General features: G+C 42.2%; 1 protein-coding gene across 4 annotated transcripts in view; it reads left to right on the top strand.

The window, feature by feature from the left end:
• Window positions 1–2,136: 2,136 nt before the first annotated feature.
• Window positions 2,137–16,465, top strand: part of MAN1A1 (mannosidase alpha class 1A member 1) — a 196,209-nt gene continuing 181,880 nt past the window's right edge. The window contains exons 1-2 of one of the 4 annotated variants that reach the window (XM_055136509.1): window positions 2,137–2,463; window positions 3,776–4,561. In XM_055136509.1, the coding sequence (XP_054992484.1) occupies window positions 2,329–2,463; window positions 3,776–4,561 (921 nt within the window). In that variant the 5' untranslated portion in view covers window positions 2,137–2,328. Of the gene's footprint in view, window positions 2,464–2,529; window positions 2,925–3,216; window positions 3,526–3,775; window positions 4,562–16,465 lie in introns of those variants that run through there. The other 3 variants (XM_055136508.1, XM_055136511.1, XM_055136512.1) reach the window with 3 other exon arrangements.

The following is a 16,465-nucleotide window of genomic DNA, read 5'->3' as shown; positions in this document are numbered from 1 at the left end:
AGGGCCAGAGTGATAGTACAGCTATGTAGGGTGCTTCATATACAGAAAACCAGGGCTTCATCCCCAGGACCTCATATGTACCCAAGTTCTGCCAGGAGTTGTCTCTGAGAGCAGAGACAGGAATGAGTTCTGAACACTGTTGGGTGTGTGATGCAGAGAGAGAGAGAGAGACAGAGAGAGAGAGAGACAGAGACAGAGACAGAGAGACAGAGAGAGAAGAGGAAAGTACCTGCCATAGAGACAGGATGGGGGGAGGAGTGGCATGAGGGAAACTGAGGACATTGGTGGTTGGGTATGTGAACTGCTGGAGGGATGGGTATTGAAACACTGTATGACTGAAACCTGAACATGGGCAACTTTGTAACTGTATCTGGTGGTGATTCAACCAAAATTTTTTTAAATTTAATTTAAAAAAAAGAAAATATAGCAACTAAATTTTAAAAACTGGTCAAGATTACTAAGGTTACTAAATTCCCATTACATTACTCATAATAAGAAAGCAACAGCATTATTGGATCTATAATATTCACAAATATCACAACAAATCTTCAAGTATATATGGCAGGGTTGGATTCAAGGTTCTGCTAATCTGGAACTAAAACCAGCCACCTTTATTTTTGTTTTATATAGTTAATGTGATTTAACTATTTCTCTGTGAATTTTTAAAATTTGTTCTTATCCTAGTAAAAGGTCTCCCACATGTCTGATTTAACCCAGATAAACACCGTTTAATACATATCCTATAATCAACAGCCATTTGTTAACATCTCACTTAACAAATCATTAAAGCTAGCCTTCACTCTTAGTAATTCTATTTCATAAGATTATAATCTTGAACTTAATAAAGATGAACAAAAGTCAATGGAGCACCCACTTTAAATGATATAAATAGAAATAAGTCAAATTAAAAATTTTAGAAAAAATATTTTTAAGTCCATAGACTAAATTCTTAATGTTTCCACTCTATACAATTGGATTAATGCCAACTTGGTTTGATATCAAAATTAGAGTGCCAGATATAGAATTAGGTTTATAACCATCTTTCATCCCATATTAATAAGCCCTTAAAAGTAAATTTCATTGTTTTTCTGAAATACTCTGTAATATTAAATTTAAAGTTTATACATATGTATATATATATATATATATGTATATATCTTGGAGAGCCCGGCAAGCTACCAAGAGTATCCCACCCGCACGGGCAGAGCCTGGCAAGCTACCCATGGCATATTCGATATGCCAAAAACAGTAACGATAGGTCTCATTCCCCTGACCCTGAAAGAGCCTCCAACCGCTGGGAAAGACAAGTAAGGAGAGGCTGCTAAAATCTCAGGGCTGGGAGGAATAGAGACGTTATTGATGCCCGCTCGAGTAAATTGACGAACAACGGGATGGTAGTGATACAGTGAAATGTATTTGTGGCTATGAGTAATTATTCCATTTTTAAACATAAAATGTAAAATAATAAAACATTTCCCCCAAAAGGTGATCACAAACAGATTTATTTCTAAGATAAGTAATGGTAATTATCTTTTTATGAGGAAGTTCAATTTTAATGGTATCATTAAAAACAAACTTTTCAGCCTATTCACAACTTAACAATTGTACTTGGAAACAAAAATTCCCTGTTTGCTTTTACAATCCTCCTAAATGTTCTTACCCTGTTTGGATATGCTGCACTCTTCTGGGCATAGAATTTTATAGCAATTATCAAAACAACCAAGCCAATAAAGTTGGATTTATCAAACAAAAATTAGCTATTAACAAACACGTTGAATGTATGACTCACTTTACAAAAAAAAAAATAGAACAAATCATGATAGCTAAATTAATTGATACTTAAATGAAAATATAACAAGGATTTTTTTAAAACTGCTTTCTGTTTTCTCGGTCTAACACCTGAAAGCAACCACATTGTGGGCACTTTTCTAAAGGTGCCAGCTGTCCCCAACCTTTTAAAACAACAGGCAGAAACAGAGTTAAAGTCACGTTTCCAGAGAGAGCTATTATTATAGGATAATAGTTTTCTGAGTGGGAAGTCAGTTGACTTTTCCCTTTCCTGATAACCCTTGTTTGCAGAGCAACAGGGAATTAACTAACACATTTTGGAAATTACTGCTGTCTTGAAAGCAGTCTCTATTGGACGCAGTCTTGCTTCGCTGAAAGTAGCCAAATACAAACTTAATTTCGGCAGTGTTCAAATTTATTGCATGAAGCTATGGCAACATAAAACGGTCTTCTTTAAATGGAAAATTTGACCAGTGTTTTTTTCCTTTTTTTTTTCTTTTATTGAATCGCTGTGAGATCTACAGTTACAAAGTTTTTTTCATGATCCAGTCTCAGTCATGCAACGTTCCAACATCCATCCCTTCAACCAGGGAACATTTCCCACCACGAATGACCCCAGTTTCTCCTGCCCGCCTCCCGCCCCCACAGCCTGCCTCTACCACCAGCTTCTATGAGGTAAGTGAATTTGGAATGTGGAAATGGGTGGGGGAGGTACTTTTTTTTTTTCTTCTTCTTCTTCTTTAAGGGGGAGAGGGTGCATAGGAAAAAAAATCGAAGCAATCACAAAACCTTAGTCGCTTTGGATGGTAAAGGGATGTTAGACCAGGCAGCTTGCTGGCTCTCGGGATCGGGGCTCGTCACCGGGACTTTTGGCTTAACTGCCACCCGGGCACCGGAGGGGAAAATCCCTGCCACGGGTTAAAAAGAGACAAGAGAGAGTAAGCCGAGCAAAGATGCGCTTCGGAATGACCCAGTGCCGGGTGATTCTCAGCGACAGCCTGCACCTCCCAGGAGCCCCTCGGGGAGGACCCTGCACAGCCGGGCGCGGATCCCCAGACGCGGCTGGGAGGTCCCGCGGCAGCCTGGGCGACTGTCAGCTCCTCGACGTCCACTCGACCCCAGGACCCCGGGCCCAGGTCGGCGACCCTGAGCCCTGCCCGCCGCTTCGAGCCCGGGGGCGGGGGTGTCTCGCCCACCCCGGCCCGCGTCCGGTCTCGCGCCGCCACGCGCCACGGACACCCCGCGACCTCCCCGCCCCCGGCCTGGCCCCCGCGAGGCTGCGTTTCCCGTAAACTCCCCGCCCCGCGCGGCCCCCTCCCCGCCTCGGCCCCGCCCCCGCGAGGGGGGCCCCCGAACGGCGCGTGATTGGCCCGGCTGCGCCATCACTCTCGGGCCGCGTCTCCGCCCCCGTTTCCGACCGCCCGGAGACCGGCCGCGGCGTTAGTGCTCGCGGGGCCGCGGCGCCGGCGGTCTGACGGCTCTGCTCGCTCCGGCTCGTCCGCAGGTCGGCGCGCGCGCCCCGCCGGAGCCGGGCACCCGGGCTGCAAGCTCCGCGGCCGCCCGCCGGGCAGCGGCATTGCCGAGTCTCCGCTGGGAGATGGAGAGCGGGCGAAGTTGACCGGCAACACCCCCTCCCCTCCCTCCGCACCTCTGCGCCCCGCGCACGCGGCGCCCCTCCTGCCCCGAGGTGCACTGCCCTCTCCCCGAGGTGCCGGCCGGCCGGCGGTCCTGCTCCAGGTGTGCGCGGAACATCCCGTCCCGCACTCCCCCCACCCCCGACCCCCCGCAGCCGGGACACGAAAACTTCACGTCAAGTCTCAAGTGTGAGCGGGGAGGGCGGTGCCCTGGAGCGGGACTCCCCCGATCCCGCCCCGTGGGGAGCTGTCCCGGCGGCTGGCGCGGGCTGTCGGAGGGCGGGGAGAGCCGCGGGGAAACTTGACCACCGCCACCCCCTAATTACTACCTTTGACTCTCTCTCTCCCCACAGGGGTTGCCGCCCGCGGTGTGTCGCGCGTGCTTGTTTGCCAGCGGATCCGCCCCGGGGAGAAGACGCGGAGGGGTGCTGCTGGCCCCGGGGAGACCTGCAGCCCGGCCCCGGGGGTGGGGCGGCCTGGATGCGCCCGAGCCGGCCCCGCAGCTGCTGACGCGGGGCGCGGGCGAAGTTTGCCCGCCGGGCGGCGCGGCGCGGGGCCCCTGGACGGCCGGCTGCGCGGCGATCGCGGCGGCCGGAGCGATGCCTGCGGGGGGCCTGTTGCCGCTCTTCGGCAGCCCCGCGGGCGGCGGCCTGGGCGGGGGGCTCGGCGGCGGCGGCGGCGGCAGGAAGGGGTCGGGCCCCGCCGCCTTCCGCCTGACGGAGAAGTTCGTGCTGCTGCTGGTGTTCAGCGCCTTCATCACGCTCTGCTTCGGGGCGATCTTCTTCCTGCCCGACTCGTCCAAGCTGCTCAGCGGGGTCCTGTTCCACTCCAGCCCCGCCCTGCAGCCGCCCGCTGACCACAGACCCGGGGAGCCGGCGGGCGCCCTGGACGACAACTTAGCCAGGATCCGCGAGAACCACGAGCAGGCTCTCCGGGAAGCGAAGGAGACCCTGCAGAAGCTGCCCGAGGAGATCCAAAGGGACATCCTGCTGGAGAAGGAGAAGGTGGCCCAGGACCAGCAGCGGAAGGAGGATGTGTTCAAGAGACTGCCCGCCGTGGACTTCGTGCCCCCCATCGGGGCGGTGGGCCGGCAGCCAGCCGACGCTGACATCTCCGAGAAGAGGGCAAAGATCAAAGAGGTGAGTGCCCGGGGCTCGACCCCCCCACCCCTGGCGGGGCGGGTGTTTTTTGGCCCGAAAGACTAACCTTTGGAACTCTTAGGACTGCAGTGGGACGGGGGAGGGATGTGCCTTTTTCATTCCCACCAGGTACAGGGTCAAAGACGCTTTTTCATTTTCTATTTTTCAAAGTCCTGGTAGACGCGTTCAGTTCCGAGCTGAGAGGTTGAACCCTTTTGTCTTTTAACCGATGTGATTTGGTGATTGAGCCACGAGAGAGAGAGGTAGCTATTAAAGAAAGGCACCGGCAGGTAATGTACAAACCGTAGTAACCAGCGGGTAAACGGTCACTCATTCCCCGAGAACAGTGACAGCGCAGGTACTAAACAGTCCCATCATAAGGCTTGGGCAGCTGACTGAAGCTTGAACGTAAAGGCAAAGCATCAGTCAAGCTTGATTAGAAAAAGGTTCAAAGAGCATGCCACCACGCCCAGACGTTTAGTCATCTGGTGCCCTTATGCCAGGGAGTATCTTGTGCACTTTCCAACGAAAAGGTGAAACTTGAAAACAACCCATCCTAGGGGGCACCCTTTTTATTTTTTGAAGAATGCAAACTGGGATAAGCTGGTCCACTATCCCTTGTATTTCTCGGATCCAGCCAGAAACTGCAACAGGTTTGTGTTCACAACCACTGTGATAAACTTTAGGTCAAACATAGACTTGATAAGGCTTTTATGGTTTATTTATCGAAATTTTCAGTTGGAGCTTGGGACATGTGTTTGGTTTGTGACCAGTTGGAAGCTGAAGAGGACTTTAGACTGTAATTCTACAAATAAAAGTTGAAGGGTCCAGAGCTCCAAAACAATTCAGTTGATCCAGTCAGAGTCAAGCAGAACTTGAATCCTGTGCTCTCTCCTGGTCACCAGGCACCTGGTTCTTTGTGGTTATATATACTCTGCTTCTCTGGCTGAAACTGTGCCTAAATTTTGCACAATCCAAGTGCTGTAGGAAAAAAATTAAAAGTTTTTCATTCCAAATCTTGATCCAGATAACTAAAGTGCATTACAAGTGGAAGCAACTTTTTTTGTGTTTAAAAAAAAAAATGGAGTCTGACAGTACATTTTGTGTTTTGGCATTCAGTAGATCTTAAGAAGCTTCCTGATTGCCCCATTTTCAGAGAGTAAACAGAATTAATTTCGAGGTGGTGAAGAGGTATTATTTAGCCAGTGTGAGTTCGGAAGTAGCTTGTCATAGGATTTGTGACTTTAATGCATAACTGAATTTGTTTAAACTGTAATTGATAAAGTGGATTTGGATTTTCTTCAGTTTACTGCAGGCAGAATGCCTTCATTCTTCTGTGCAGAGACCTTCTTTCCTGGTCCATGAGCTTTTCTGTTTCTTTGAGTCCCCTTCTCAAGCAGAGAACTCTCCAAGACTTGGAAAAATGATGGACTTTAAATTCCTACGATTTCCAAAGCAGTTTCCCTTTTCCTTGAAATTGTGCAAGGCTCTCAAACTGAGAAGGTAGACTACTTACTGACAGTCTCCTTCTTCTCATCTCCTCAGCCCCATTAAAAAATATTCAACCAAACTCTAAATTAACCTCAAATCTGTATCTGCTTGTGTTGTCATGATATGAATCAGTGTAACTCATGTATTTCATGCCTCTGGATTCCTGTGAACTGCCAGTGAGTGAACATCACAATTGCCCAATGAAATTATTTTAAGTACTAGAGATGTCTATGTGTTTAAAAGCTGCCGGTATCGACCAGTGACAAAAGTTCATTTTGAGCAAAAACAGTAGGTCAGTGGCAGTCCGTTCAGAATAGCATTATTAACAGTATGCCTATCTCTTCATATACATCCATGTTATCTTTGTCTCCACCAAAAGGCCTTCATTAAGCATGTAAAGGAGGTTATGTTTTGTACTGTGTCTGTGTGGAACCAGTATTTTAACACATAGATTGTTTGGACTTTGTAGTTCTTGCTTGAAGTGATAGAACTAAATATGTTCTTTAAAATTCCATGTGGCCTTGAAAAAACCAAAAAGTCCACTGTAATTAGCTTCATTGTGGGTTGGAGAGATGGTACAGTGGACAGGTATGATACCTAGGTTTGATCCCCAGCACCACATGTGCTACCATGGCGCCACATCAAGATTGACCACTGGGTACCACTGGTTATAGCCCTCAAACTAAAACTCCTTCCAAAAATTAAAAAAAAAAAAAGCTTTCAGCATTTAGTCAAAGTTTTAAAGAAAAGAAATGCATTATGGTTTATTATCACATTAGGTCTGTGAAATGTGTTTTTTTAAGCAAAAAACAAAATAACAATTCATGTTATTCTATATAAATGTTTGCTTTCAGAGAGGAAAGAGTGGTTAGTAGAGAGGGCACTAGACTCTGCGCATTTCAGAACTCCATCACCTGGACTTCTTGTCTTGAACCAGTTAACTTTGCTCTTTATCTTTCTTGTCCTGTATTGTTGGTTCTTTTCATGTACTTAAGTTCTCTACCGCACCATCGTGAATTAACAGTATAATTAAAATTTAGAAAATTGGATAGTCTTTAACATGTTAAGAGTTTGGACTTCACCTTCTGAGCCAAGCTATTACTGTCATCCTGTTGCTCATTGATTTGCTCCAGCAGGCACCAGTAACGTCTCCATTGTGAGACTTATTGCTTTTGGCATATCGAATACACCATGGGGAGCATGTCAGGCTCTGCCATGCGGGTGGGGATACTCTTGGTAGCTTGCCGCGCTCTCCAAGAGGATCGGGGGAATAGAACCCGAGTCCAAAGCGTGCAAGGCAAAAGCCCAACCCACTGTATTATCACTCCAGCTCTTACTATGTAAATTTAAGTTAATTGCAGCCAATAATATGTTTATATCAATAACACAGTTGGATTGCTGGTAATCTGCTAAATTTTTATTTGTTTGGGGGCTACATCCAGCAGTCTCAGAGCTTACTCCTAGCTCTGCACTCAGGGATCATTCCTGTCTGCTTTAGGGAGCCATATGTGCTGACAGAAATTGAACCTTGTTGACTGCATGCAAGGCAAGTACTTAACCTGTTGCACCATCTCTATGAACATTTTATGGTAAATTTTTAAATGTGTGCTAATATTTCAGTTAGATATTGCCAAATATTCATCACAGAAAGATGTTACGTACTTTTCAGTATTAATTTGATGGGGTTTAAAAATTTAATCACTGTCAATGTAGTTCCGTTGTTCATCGATTTGCTCGAGTGGGCACAGTAACGTCTCCATTGTGGAACTTGTTGTTACTGTTTTTAGCATATCGAATACACCACGGGTTGCTTGAGAAGCTCTGCCGTGTGGGCGGGCTATTCTCGGTAGCTTGCCAGGCTCTCTGAGAGGGACTGAGGAATCAAACCCGGGTCGGCAGTGTGCAAGGCAAATGCCCTACCTGCTGTGCTATAGCTCCAGTCCAATGTGCAAAATTTATATTGCACATTAAATTTTTTTTAATTAATGATAAAATTAAGATTAAGATCCTTCCCCAGAAAAATGTTATTAGTAACTTTTGGAAATCTCTAAAATTATAATACTTCCATTGTATATGGCTTATTTTTCTCAGTTTAATTTTTATAAAATCATATTTGAGCTGTTTTTAACTTTTGCAGTGTCAGAATAACAAAACTCAAAAGTTAAAATAGATCCAGGAAATTGTTAGAAAGATTTCTCATTCCTCCCACCCATCCATTTTTATTTATTTGGGGGGGGGGTTGGTTTTGCTTAATTTTGTTTTCAATAACACTTAGCAGCACTCAGGACTTTCTCTTCTGCTTGTGGGTAGGAGTGGGGTGTCACTGCCTGTGGTGTTCAAGAGACTGACCAGGTAGTGGTGCAGAACATTGAACCCTGGCTTGCATGCAAAGTATGTGCTTAGCCTATTGAGCTATCTCTGTTACCCTTTATATCTTTTTATAGAATCAGGAAACCTCTTTTTATAAGAACCTATTTATTTATTTTGGTGCCACATAGAGCCCCCATTTTTCCTTGGGATGAGCAATTAATTTTCCAGTATTTCAGGCTCATTTGGTTCTTGGGCCCACTTATTGTTTCAGGGGCAACTGGGGCTATACCTTGTGGTAGGGTGACTGGATTCTGGAGAAGTTTGACATACCAGTGATTGACGTCAGCATCTTCAGTGTTAGAACCCTGCTCTATCCTTTGAGCTGTATCCCCAGATACCAGGAAGGAACTTTTTTTTTAAATTTCATGAAATTACAGAGTTTATGCATAATAGGGACTTATGGTGGTCAGATTTTTAGTGGAAATTGCTCCCTTCTCAAACTAGAATCCCCCAAAACCTAAGTAAGGTGGGTTTAGGGGGCTAGTAGCTAACTTTAGTAGTAACTTTAGGTCTGTTGGGTAAGACCATCTGAGTGAGTCAGCTGTCAGGGTCACAGTTGTTTTCTCTGAAATTATCGAAACAGACTTCAGGTTTTTATTCCTGACCTATTTAGAGATTTCTAAGTTTTCAAAAACTTCATACAAATTACTGAATGGTGAAATACGTTTTAATGTCTTATATCGCTCCAGTCAGTGGAGTGTCCCACCTATGCAGCAGAGTCTGGCAAGCTCCCTGTGGCATATTTGATATGCCAAAACCAGTAACAACAAGTCTCATAATGGAGACATTACTGGTGCCCACTCAAGCAAATTGATGAATAATGGAACGACAGTGCTACAGTGCTACAGAATGTCTACATATACTGGCCTTAGATTATTTTTAAAATTTTTATGTTGACTATTGATAACCCTTTAAGTTAGCCTAACAGTTAAAAATCAAACATGGGAATAATCTCCCTTGACAGGTTAAAACAAAACACTTGTACTTTGAAATTTAACTGTCCAGTTTATTTGTATAGGAAGGCCATAGCAATAATACAGCAAGTAAGGTGCTTGCCTTACAGAAGGCTGATCTGATTTTGATTCTTGACACCACGTATGATCCCCACAAGGCCTACCTGGTATGGCCCAAGAAACCAAGATTTAAAAAAAAAAAATTGTGAGTGTCCAGTTTATTTGTATCTGGGTGTGTAAAATTTGCAAAATAACAGAAACCAAAATTGAAGTCCTGACTCAGAGTATATTAGATCTCTTGATCACATTGCCTTGCCTATTCTATTACTTACCCTACTCTGAGACACCCCTGATACTAAACAAGGGCAAATATCAGATTCCCCACTCAAAGAACCTTTTCCAAAGCTGATAACTCTTAAGAAAACTAAAAAGATTTATGTTTCTGACAAGTCAATAAATGTCTCGAGGTCTGAAGGGAGAATCCGTATAAAGTATGGTGACAAGATTAAATATCCAGGGATATTTAATAGATCAGGTCTGCACTAGGATTTCTTATACCAGATAGCCCAGTTTGTCTCCTGTGTCCATTTAATTTCTTTTTTATTGTTGTTTTTTGACTTTTGCTTTTGGTCCACACCAAGTTGTGCCGTAGGATCCCTGAGGTGCTTGGGATGGCACCCAGAGCTACAGGTAGAATCCAGGCCTCCTGCCTCTGAAGCATGTACTCAGCCCTTGAGCTATTTATCCAGTCTTAAATCATTTTAATCTACAAAACTATAAAATTGCACGTGGTTATGAAGGATGAATTCTAATTGGCCACAGGAGCAGTCTCGTGGGAGGCTTCAGAATTACTAAGTAATGCCTCTCCCCTACATAGAAAAAAAAATGGAAGAGAAACCTGTTTGGTACTTTAGAAAAAAAATCTTAAAGTCTTGAATTTTCTCTTAGTGTTTTTAATTTAGTGTTTTATCATCGAACTGGCTTTAACTCAAACCCTTATGCCTCATTCTTAGTCTGTTTAAGGTCCTTTATACAAACTACAGATTATTTCTTTCAATTATCAATAATACGACATAAAAATTAAACTCTGATTTTTAGCACTAGAAGTATGTCCTTAGTATAAAGTATTATTTGAATGAGACTTTAGAGATAGCTAAATTAACATATTTTTATTGTAGAGGTTGAGCAGACCAAAAGATTGTTCTGGAAATCACATTGCCTATTAGTGGTAGACCTCAGTTTCAAATGGAAGCCTGAGCTACAGGAAGTGTTGCTCCTAAATAAAACACCAAATAAGTGTGTTGAAGGGCTGTCTATGTTATTTGCAGGCACTTATGTAGAGTGAATAAATTACAACACAGTCTACAGTAATAAAAATCTGACCTCATATTAATTAAGTTATATTAACTACAGTTTTTTTTTAAAAAAAATTACTAGTGTCATGATGGAGAAAAGCTTTTACAGTGCCTAGGGTAAGTTTGATCTGACATCTTTTTCTCATTATAAAGGAATACAGGATGTAAAGACATTTGTAAATCATTTAGTTGAACATTCTTTATAAGGAGAAGTGTCAGAGAAAAGAATGCACAGAAACTCCTTAAGACGGGGGTGACACAGAGCTCTTCTAAGCTGTAAATCATGTGCTGTTTTGACATTGTGCTTCTCTTTCAGAATTGGCAGCTGAGTCAGAGAGATAGTACAGGGTTTAGCCAAGCAATTGCCTGGACTATGCCCAACCCTAGCTTGAATCCTTGAACACATGACTCACTGAACACTGTTGAGTGACCCCAGCACTGCTGCATGTAGACTTTGAGTACCCACTAAGTACCACCTCAAAACCTGAGAACAACTTCTGTCAAATATTCCTGGGAGGCGCCTCCAGGTATCCCGAGTACCCCTTGGGGGACCTCCCTTCCCAGCTAACCTGAAGGACTATACATTTTCTAAGTAATACACATTTAGGAATTACACCAATCTATAGATTCTTCACTGGAGGAGCATACAGTTTTCTTTACCCAAATAGTCTAAAAGTGCCCTGAATGGCCAATCTTGCTCTGTTCCATCCATTTCTAGTAATATGATAGGAAAGACTAGTTCTAGAATCAGTTTATCTGAGTCTGAACTGTGCATGTTGAATCCCTCATAGCTTCAGTTTTCTCATTTGTGAAAACTGGAGGTAAAAATGACAACATATCCTTGGCTCACAAGGCTTAGAATGGTCTCAGGCATGCCATGACTGCTACTTGCTATCATCACTGTTAATCTATATGAAATCATCAAGATTACAGTTTCACATCCTTTTTTTATACAGCTGAGAATTTAGTAATAAACCTTCATAAAGTTATAGTAACTAAATTTAAAAATGTGCCTGTCAAGGAGACAGGCTGATGGGTAGGAAGAAACCTGGAGACATTGGTGGAGGGAAGTTGACATTGATGGTGGAATTGCTGTTGGAACACTGTATGCCTGAAACTAAATTATGAGCAACTTTGTAAATCACTGTTCCTTGATAATTTTTAAAAAATTTTAAAGTTGTCCAAAACAATTCAAATCTAGTTTCGGTGCTTATCATGAAATGTTTTTAGTCAATTAGCATGGTCTTTCCAGACAATAACCATTTTATTGTGCCACTGTCAACATTGATTTTCTCAGATTCTTACCAAAAGCCATTGAACATTTTAAATTTTTTACGTTTGTTAGCTTCTGTACTTCAAAATCTATGTTAAAAAAATTAATTTGTTTTTCATAGATGAATGAGCTTGGTGCTGAAGAACAATCTTCTTAGAGTAATCTCAGTTCTTGAACTACCTCCTTAAATATTGAAAATGTTCAGCATAATAGAAAACAAGATTAAGAAAAGTAAATTTTCACCTGCTTTGTATGATTTCAGATGTGGAAAAAATTGATACAATTTTGATATTTCTTGACCTGACTCTGGACAGTCAATAATATAATCAATTGCATAAGTGGGGAGCAATACCTGAATGGGAGAGTAGCAGTTTTGCTTGTGAGAAGCCCATGTTTGAACTCCAGAACTTTATGGTCTTCAGAACACAGCTTGATGTGACCCTAAAACCAAAACCTGAAAAAAGAAAAAAAGATAACCCACAAATTGTACTTCGTAACTCAGATTTTGGTCTTTTTTTTTTTTTTTTTTTTTTTTTTAAGATTTATTAGGATTTCAGGCCCAAAAGGACTTCGGTAATCCCAAGTCCAGAATTCATTTGACATATGAGAAATTGGGCTGGTGAGCTTTGATGCCCTGAGATTTCCCAGTGCACACATAGCAGAGCTGAGAACTGGTTCCTGGCGCCCAGGTCCTGCTCAGCCTGTGTTATCTGGACACTAATGGAAACCAGGGTTTATAGCTGGCTGCCCTGACCCTCCTTCCTTCTCAGCCCAGAATGGCAGGTCAGCCATGAGAAACCCCATCAAGACTATCCAAGAGGGAGATGGAAGGTCTTTGCTCAATAAGGTATTGCTGGAGAAAGTAGTATCAGTTAATTCCTTTGCTCTGAAGTGTGTTTCTCTCTGCCCCACCCCCCACTGTGTCCTGATAAAGACTTCTGTGATCCTTAGGTACTTGAAAGAAAACCAAATGAGATTAAAGCTTAAGAGCATTTAAAAGTCACAGTCTTCCTTTCTGTCTGAATACTCTGGCAGTTGCTTTAGGAACATTAGAGCCCAGCAGTCCTGTAGATAATCCAGGAGAGAGATAATAAAATTTAAAAGCCCACATATCCTTTGTATTTATTTGACTTTTATAACTAGAATGCCTCCCTCACTTCCTTTTTCCTGCCAGCCCATTTGTCTCCCTTGCTCTTAAGCTTATCAGAGGAACAGTCCCTGATTTACTCCACTTTCCCATTACTCTTGCTCCTCTTGCAGAAGAAGCACATCTTTTTCTCGCCTTCTGGATCCTTCTATCTGGAAAATAATTAAATGGACATAGGAGAGATTAACAAGAGTGAATGGCAAATTTTAGTTACCTGTGCAAGAGAGGACAAGGAATTTGACTTATCTTTAGTCACTAGAGAGAGATTTTTCAGAAGGTCATGATAAAATTTGGCAGGGACGATCAAAGCAAATAAACCTTTGCTACTGAAAGAGAAGGAGGGGTGTGTGTGTGTGTGTGTGTGTGTGTGTGTGTGTGTGTGTGTGTGTGTGTGTGTGTATGTATGTATGTATGCAAGGCTTATCTACATATGTATCAGAAGTAGATTTTGCAAACCCTGATCTGGGGACTAAAACTGTGTCTGTCATGAGGCTGACACCCAAGGACGTAGATACAATGGCCAGGGGGATTGCCCCATAGCTGGAAGACTGCTTCATGAGCAGATAGGAGAAGGCAGATGGAATAGAGAAGGGATCACTAAGAAAATGATGGCTGGAGGAACCAGTTGGGATGGGAGATGCACGCAGAAAGTAGATAATGGACCAAAGATGATGACTTCTCAGTGTCTGTGTTGCAAGCTATAATGCCCCAAAGTAGAGAGAGAGTATGGGGAATATTGTCTGCCTTAGAGGCAGGGGGAGGGTGGGAAAGGGGGGGTATACCCAGGATATTGGTGGTGGGGAATGTGCACTGGTGGAGGGATGGGTGTTTGATCATTGTGAGATTGTAACCCAAACATAAAAGCTTGTAACTATCTCACGGTGATTCAATAAAACTTAAAAAAAATTAAAAAAAACAAGACTGTGTCTCATCTCCCCAGATATTAACTATTTTATGGAAAGATTATTAGATAAAAACATCTTGGATCTTCTGTCTCTCCACATCTTTCAGTTCAGAACAATCAGTATGCCACAGAAGCACATCTAGAGACCCCTTCTTTGACTGTTGTAGGGTTCTCATGTGAAAACTTCCCTGCAAGTTTCTTACTGTGTGTACTCACATCACATCATCCATGGGTTCCTGTAAACTGCTACTTTAAGTGAAACTACATAAACGAGACCAGGTCCTCAAATTACATCTTTTTATTATATGTTGTTTGGCCAGTGAGTGTGTGAAAAAAGTGTTCAACATTACTCATTATTAAAGAAATGCAAATCAAAATGACAATGAGATATCATCTGATAACTTATTATATAATGGCAATGTCTTTAATGGAATGACTTAATTGATATCAAGTGGTAGAATGGAAGATGGAGGATTCATGTCCTCAAAGATGCCATTTTTTTGTGAAAGAGTGTTTATAGACACTAGGGAAGCATTTGTAGGAAGGATTGGTTACAGACTGGTGGGCTTCAAGGTGATGGCTGATCCCTTGAGGCACATTTCTTCTGTTAATGCAATACAGATCTCCGGTTTCCACCTCTTCTCAATAAAGGGAAGATTTTTAATCAAAAAATTTTATTGTACTTTAGGTAACTTGGTTACAAAAGTTTTAACACTTATGATTTTTACTGCACCTTCACCACCACCAGAGAGCCCAAAATCCTCTACTTTTGTCCTTATGTCACTTCTCATCCACCTCTTTTTCTTGCCACTTGCCCCCAATTTTGGTACTCTCAGTTTTGTAAACAAAGGCCAAAGGTTTTTCATTATTTGATATTATCTATTACCTTATTTTGTTTCTCTATATACTATAGATGAGTGAAAGCATATGATGGGTATTCTATCTCTGAATATTATTCTACCTGAAATATTATCTATTTCAAATAATATAATATCTTCCAGTCCCACCCAGGTTGCAGTAAGCTGCAAGATTTTATCTTTTCTTATTGCTACATAGTGTTCAATTGTATATATACCACAACTTCTTTATCCATTTATTTGTTCTTGGACATTTGACTTATTTTCATATCTGGCTATTATTGTGGTGCACATGAATTTTTAAATTAATGTTTATGTGTTTGTGGGGTAAATGCCAAGAAGTGGAAAACTGGGACTTATGGAAACTGTATTACTTTTTGAGAACTTGTTGTATTTTCCATAGAGTCTGAATCCCAACCAACAGTGAATGAAAGTTTATTTTTCACACACCCCTTTAGCACTCATTGGTTCCATTGATTTTTGATAGATGTCATTCCAGTATGAGATGATGTTTCCATTATATCATCAGGTAGCAGATGCTATCTCACTGTCATTTTGATTTGCATTTCTCTAATAATAAGTAATGATAAACACTTTCATATATTATTGGCTTTCCATGTCCTCTTCAGGCAAGTGTCTATTCATCTCCTCTCCCCTTATTTGATGTCATTTTTTTGTTGTTGAGCTTTGTGATATTCCCTTTATTAGATGTGTGGTATGTGAATATTTTTCTCCCATTTAATAAGTTTAATTTCAAATTAAGCCTGAGTTTCTCTTTGCTATGCAAAACTTTCGTAGTTTTATATGGTCTCATTTGTTTGTTTAATTTGCCAATGAATTAAATAAGGATAGTTTTGTTTATTTTTTCCTTGGTGTATTTCATAGATTCTGGTCCACTTTGAATTAGCCTTACATATGGTATAAATCTTGATCCAGTTTCTTTCTTTCTTCCTTCCTTCCTTCTCTCCCTCCCATCTTCCCTCCTCCCTTCCTCCCTCCCTCCCTCCCTCCCTCCCTCCCTCCCTCCCTCCCTCCTTCCTTCCGTCCTTCCTTCCTTCCTTCCTTCCTTCCTTCCTTCCTTCCTTCCTTCCTTCCTTCCTTCCTTTCTTCCTTCCTTCCTTCCTTCCTTCCTTCCTTCCTTCCTTCCTTCTTTCACACATGGCTATTCAGTTTTTCCAACATTATTTGTTGACAAGACTTTCTTGCCTTTACTTCATATGTGTAGTGTGTTACTTGTGACATTGGGACATTTGTGACATTTTCGGTCATCCCCACTCAGGCAAGACTTCTGGTTCCTAATGTGGAATTTAGTTCTTAATTTGGGGGTAGTGGGGTAGTAGGCAGTTTAATAAGTATACAAAGAATAACATATAGGTTTGTTTTGTAATCTGCTGGAAAATTTTATAAGGAATCTGAATTCAGCTTTTGAAAATAATTTATCTATGTATATATTATGCTTGCATTAATTTTTGTTAATAAAGTGAACATCATACAATTGTGCAACCTAAGCATATGTAATACATTGTTTAATGATGTTTTAGTCAATGGTGAGCC

Source organism: Sorex araneus, chromosome 4 (assembly GCF_027595985.1).
Source record: "Sorex araneus isolate mSorAra2 chromosome 4, mSorAra2.pri, whole genome shotgun sequence".
Lineage (NCBI taxonomy): Eukaryota > Metazoa > Chordata > Mammalia > Eulipotyphla > Soricidae > Sorex > Sorex araneus.
This window is presented reverse-complemented; position numbering and strand designations above follow the sequence as displayed.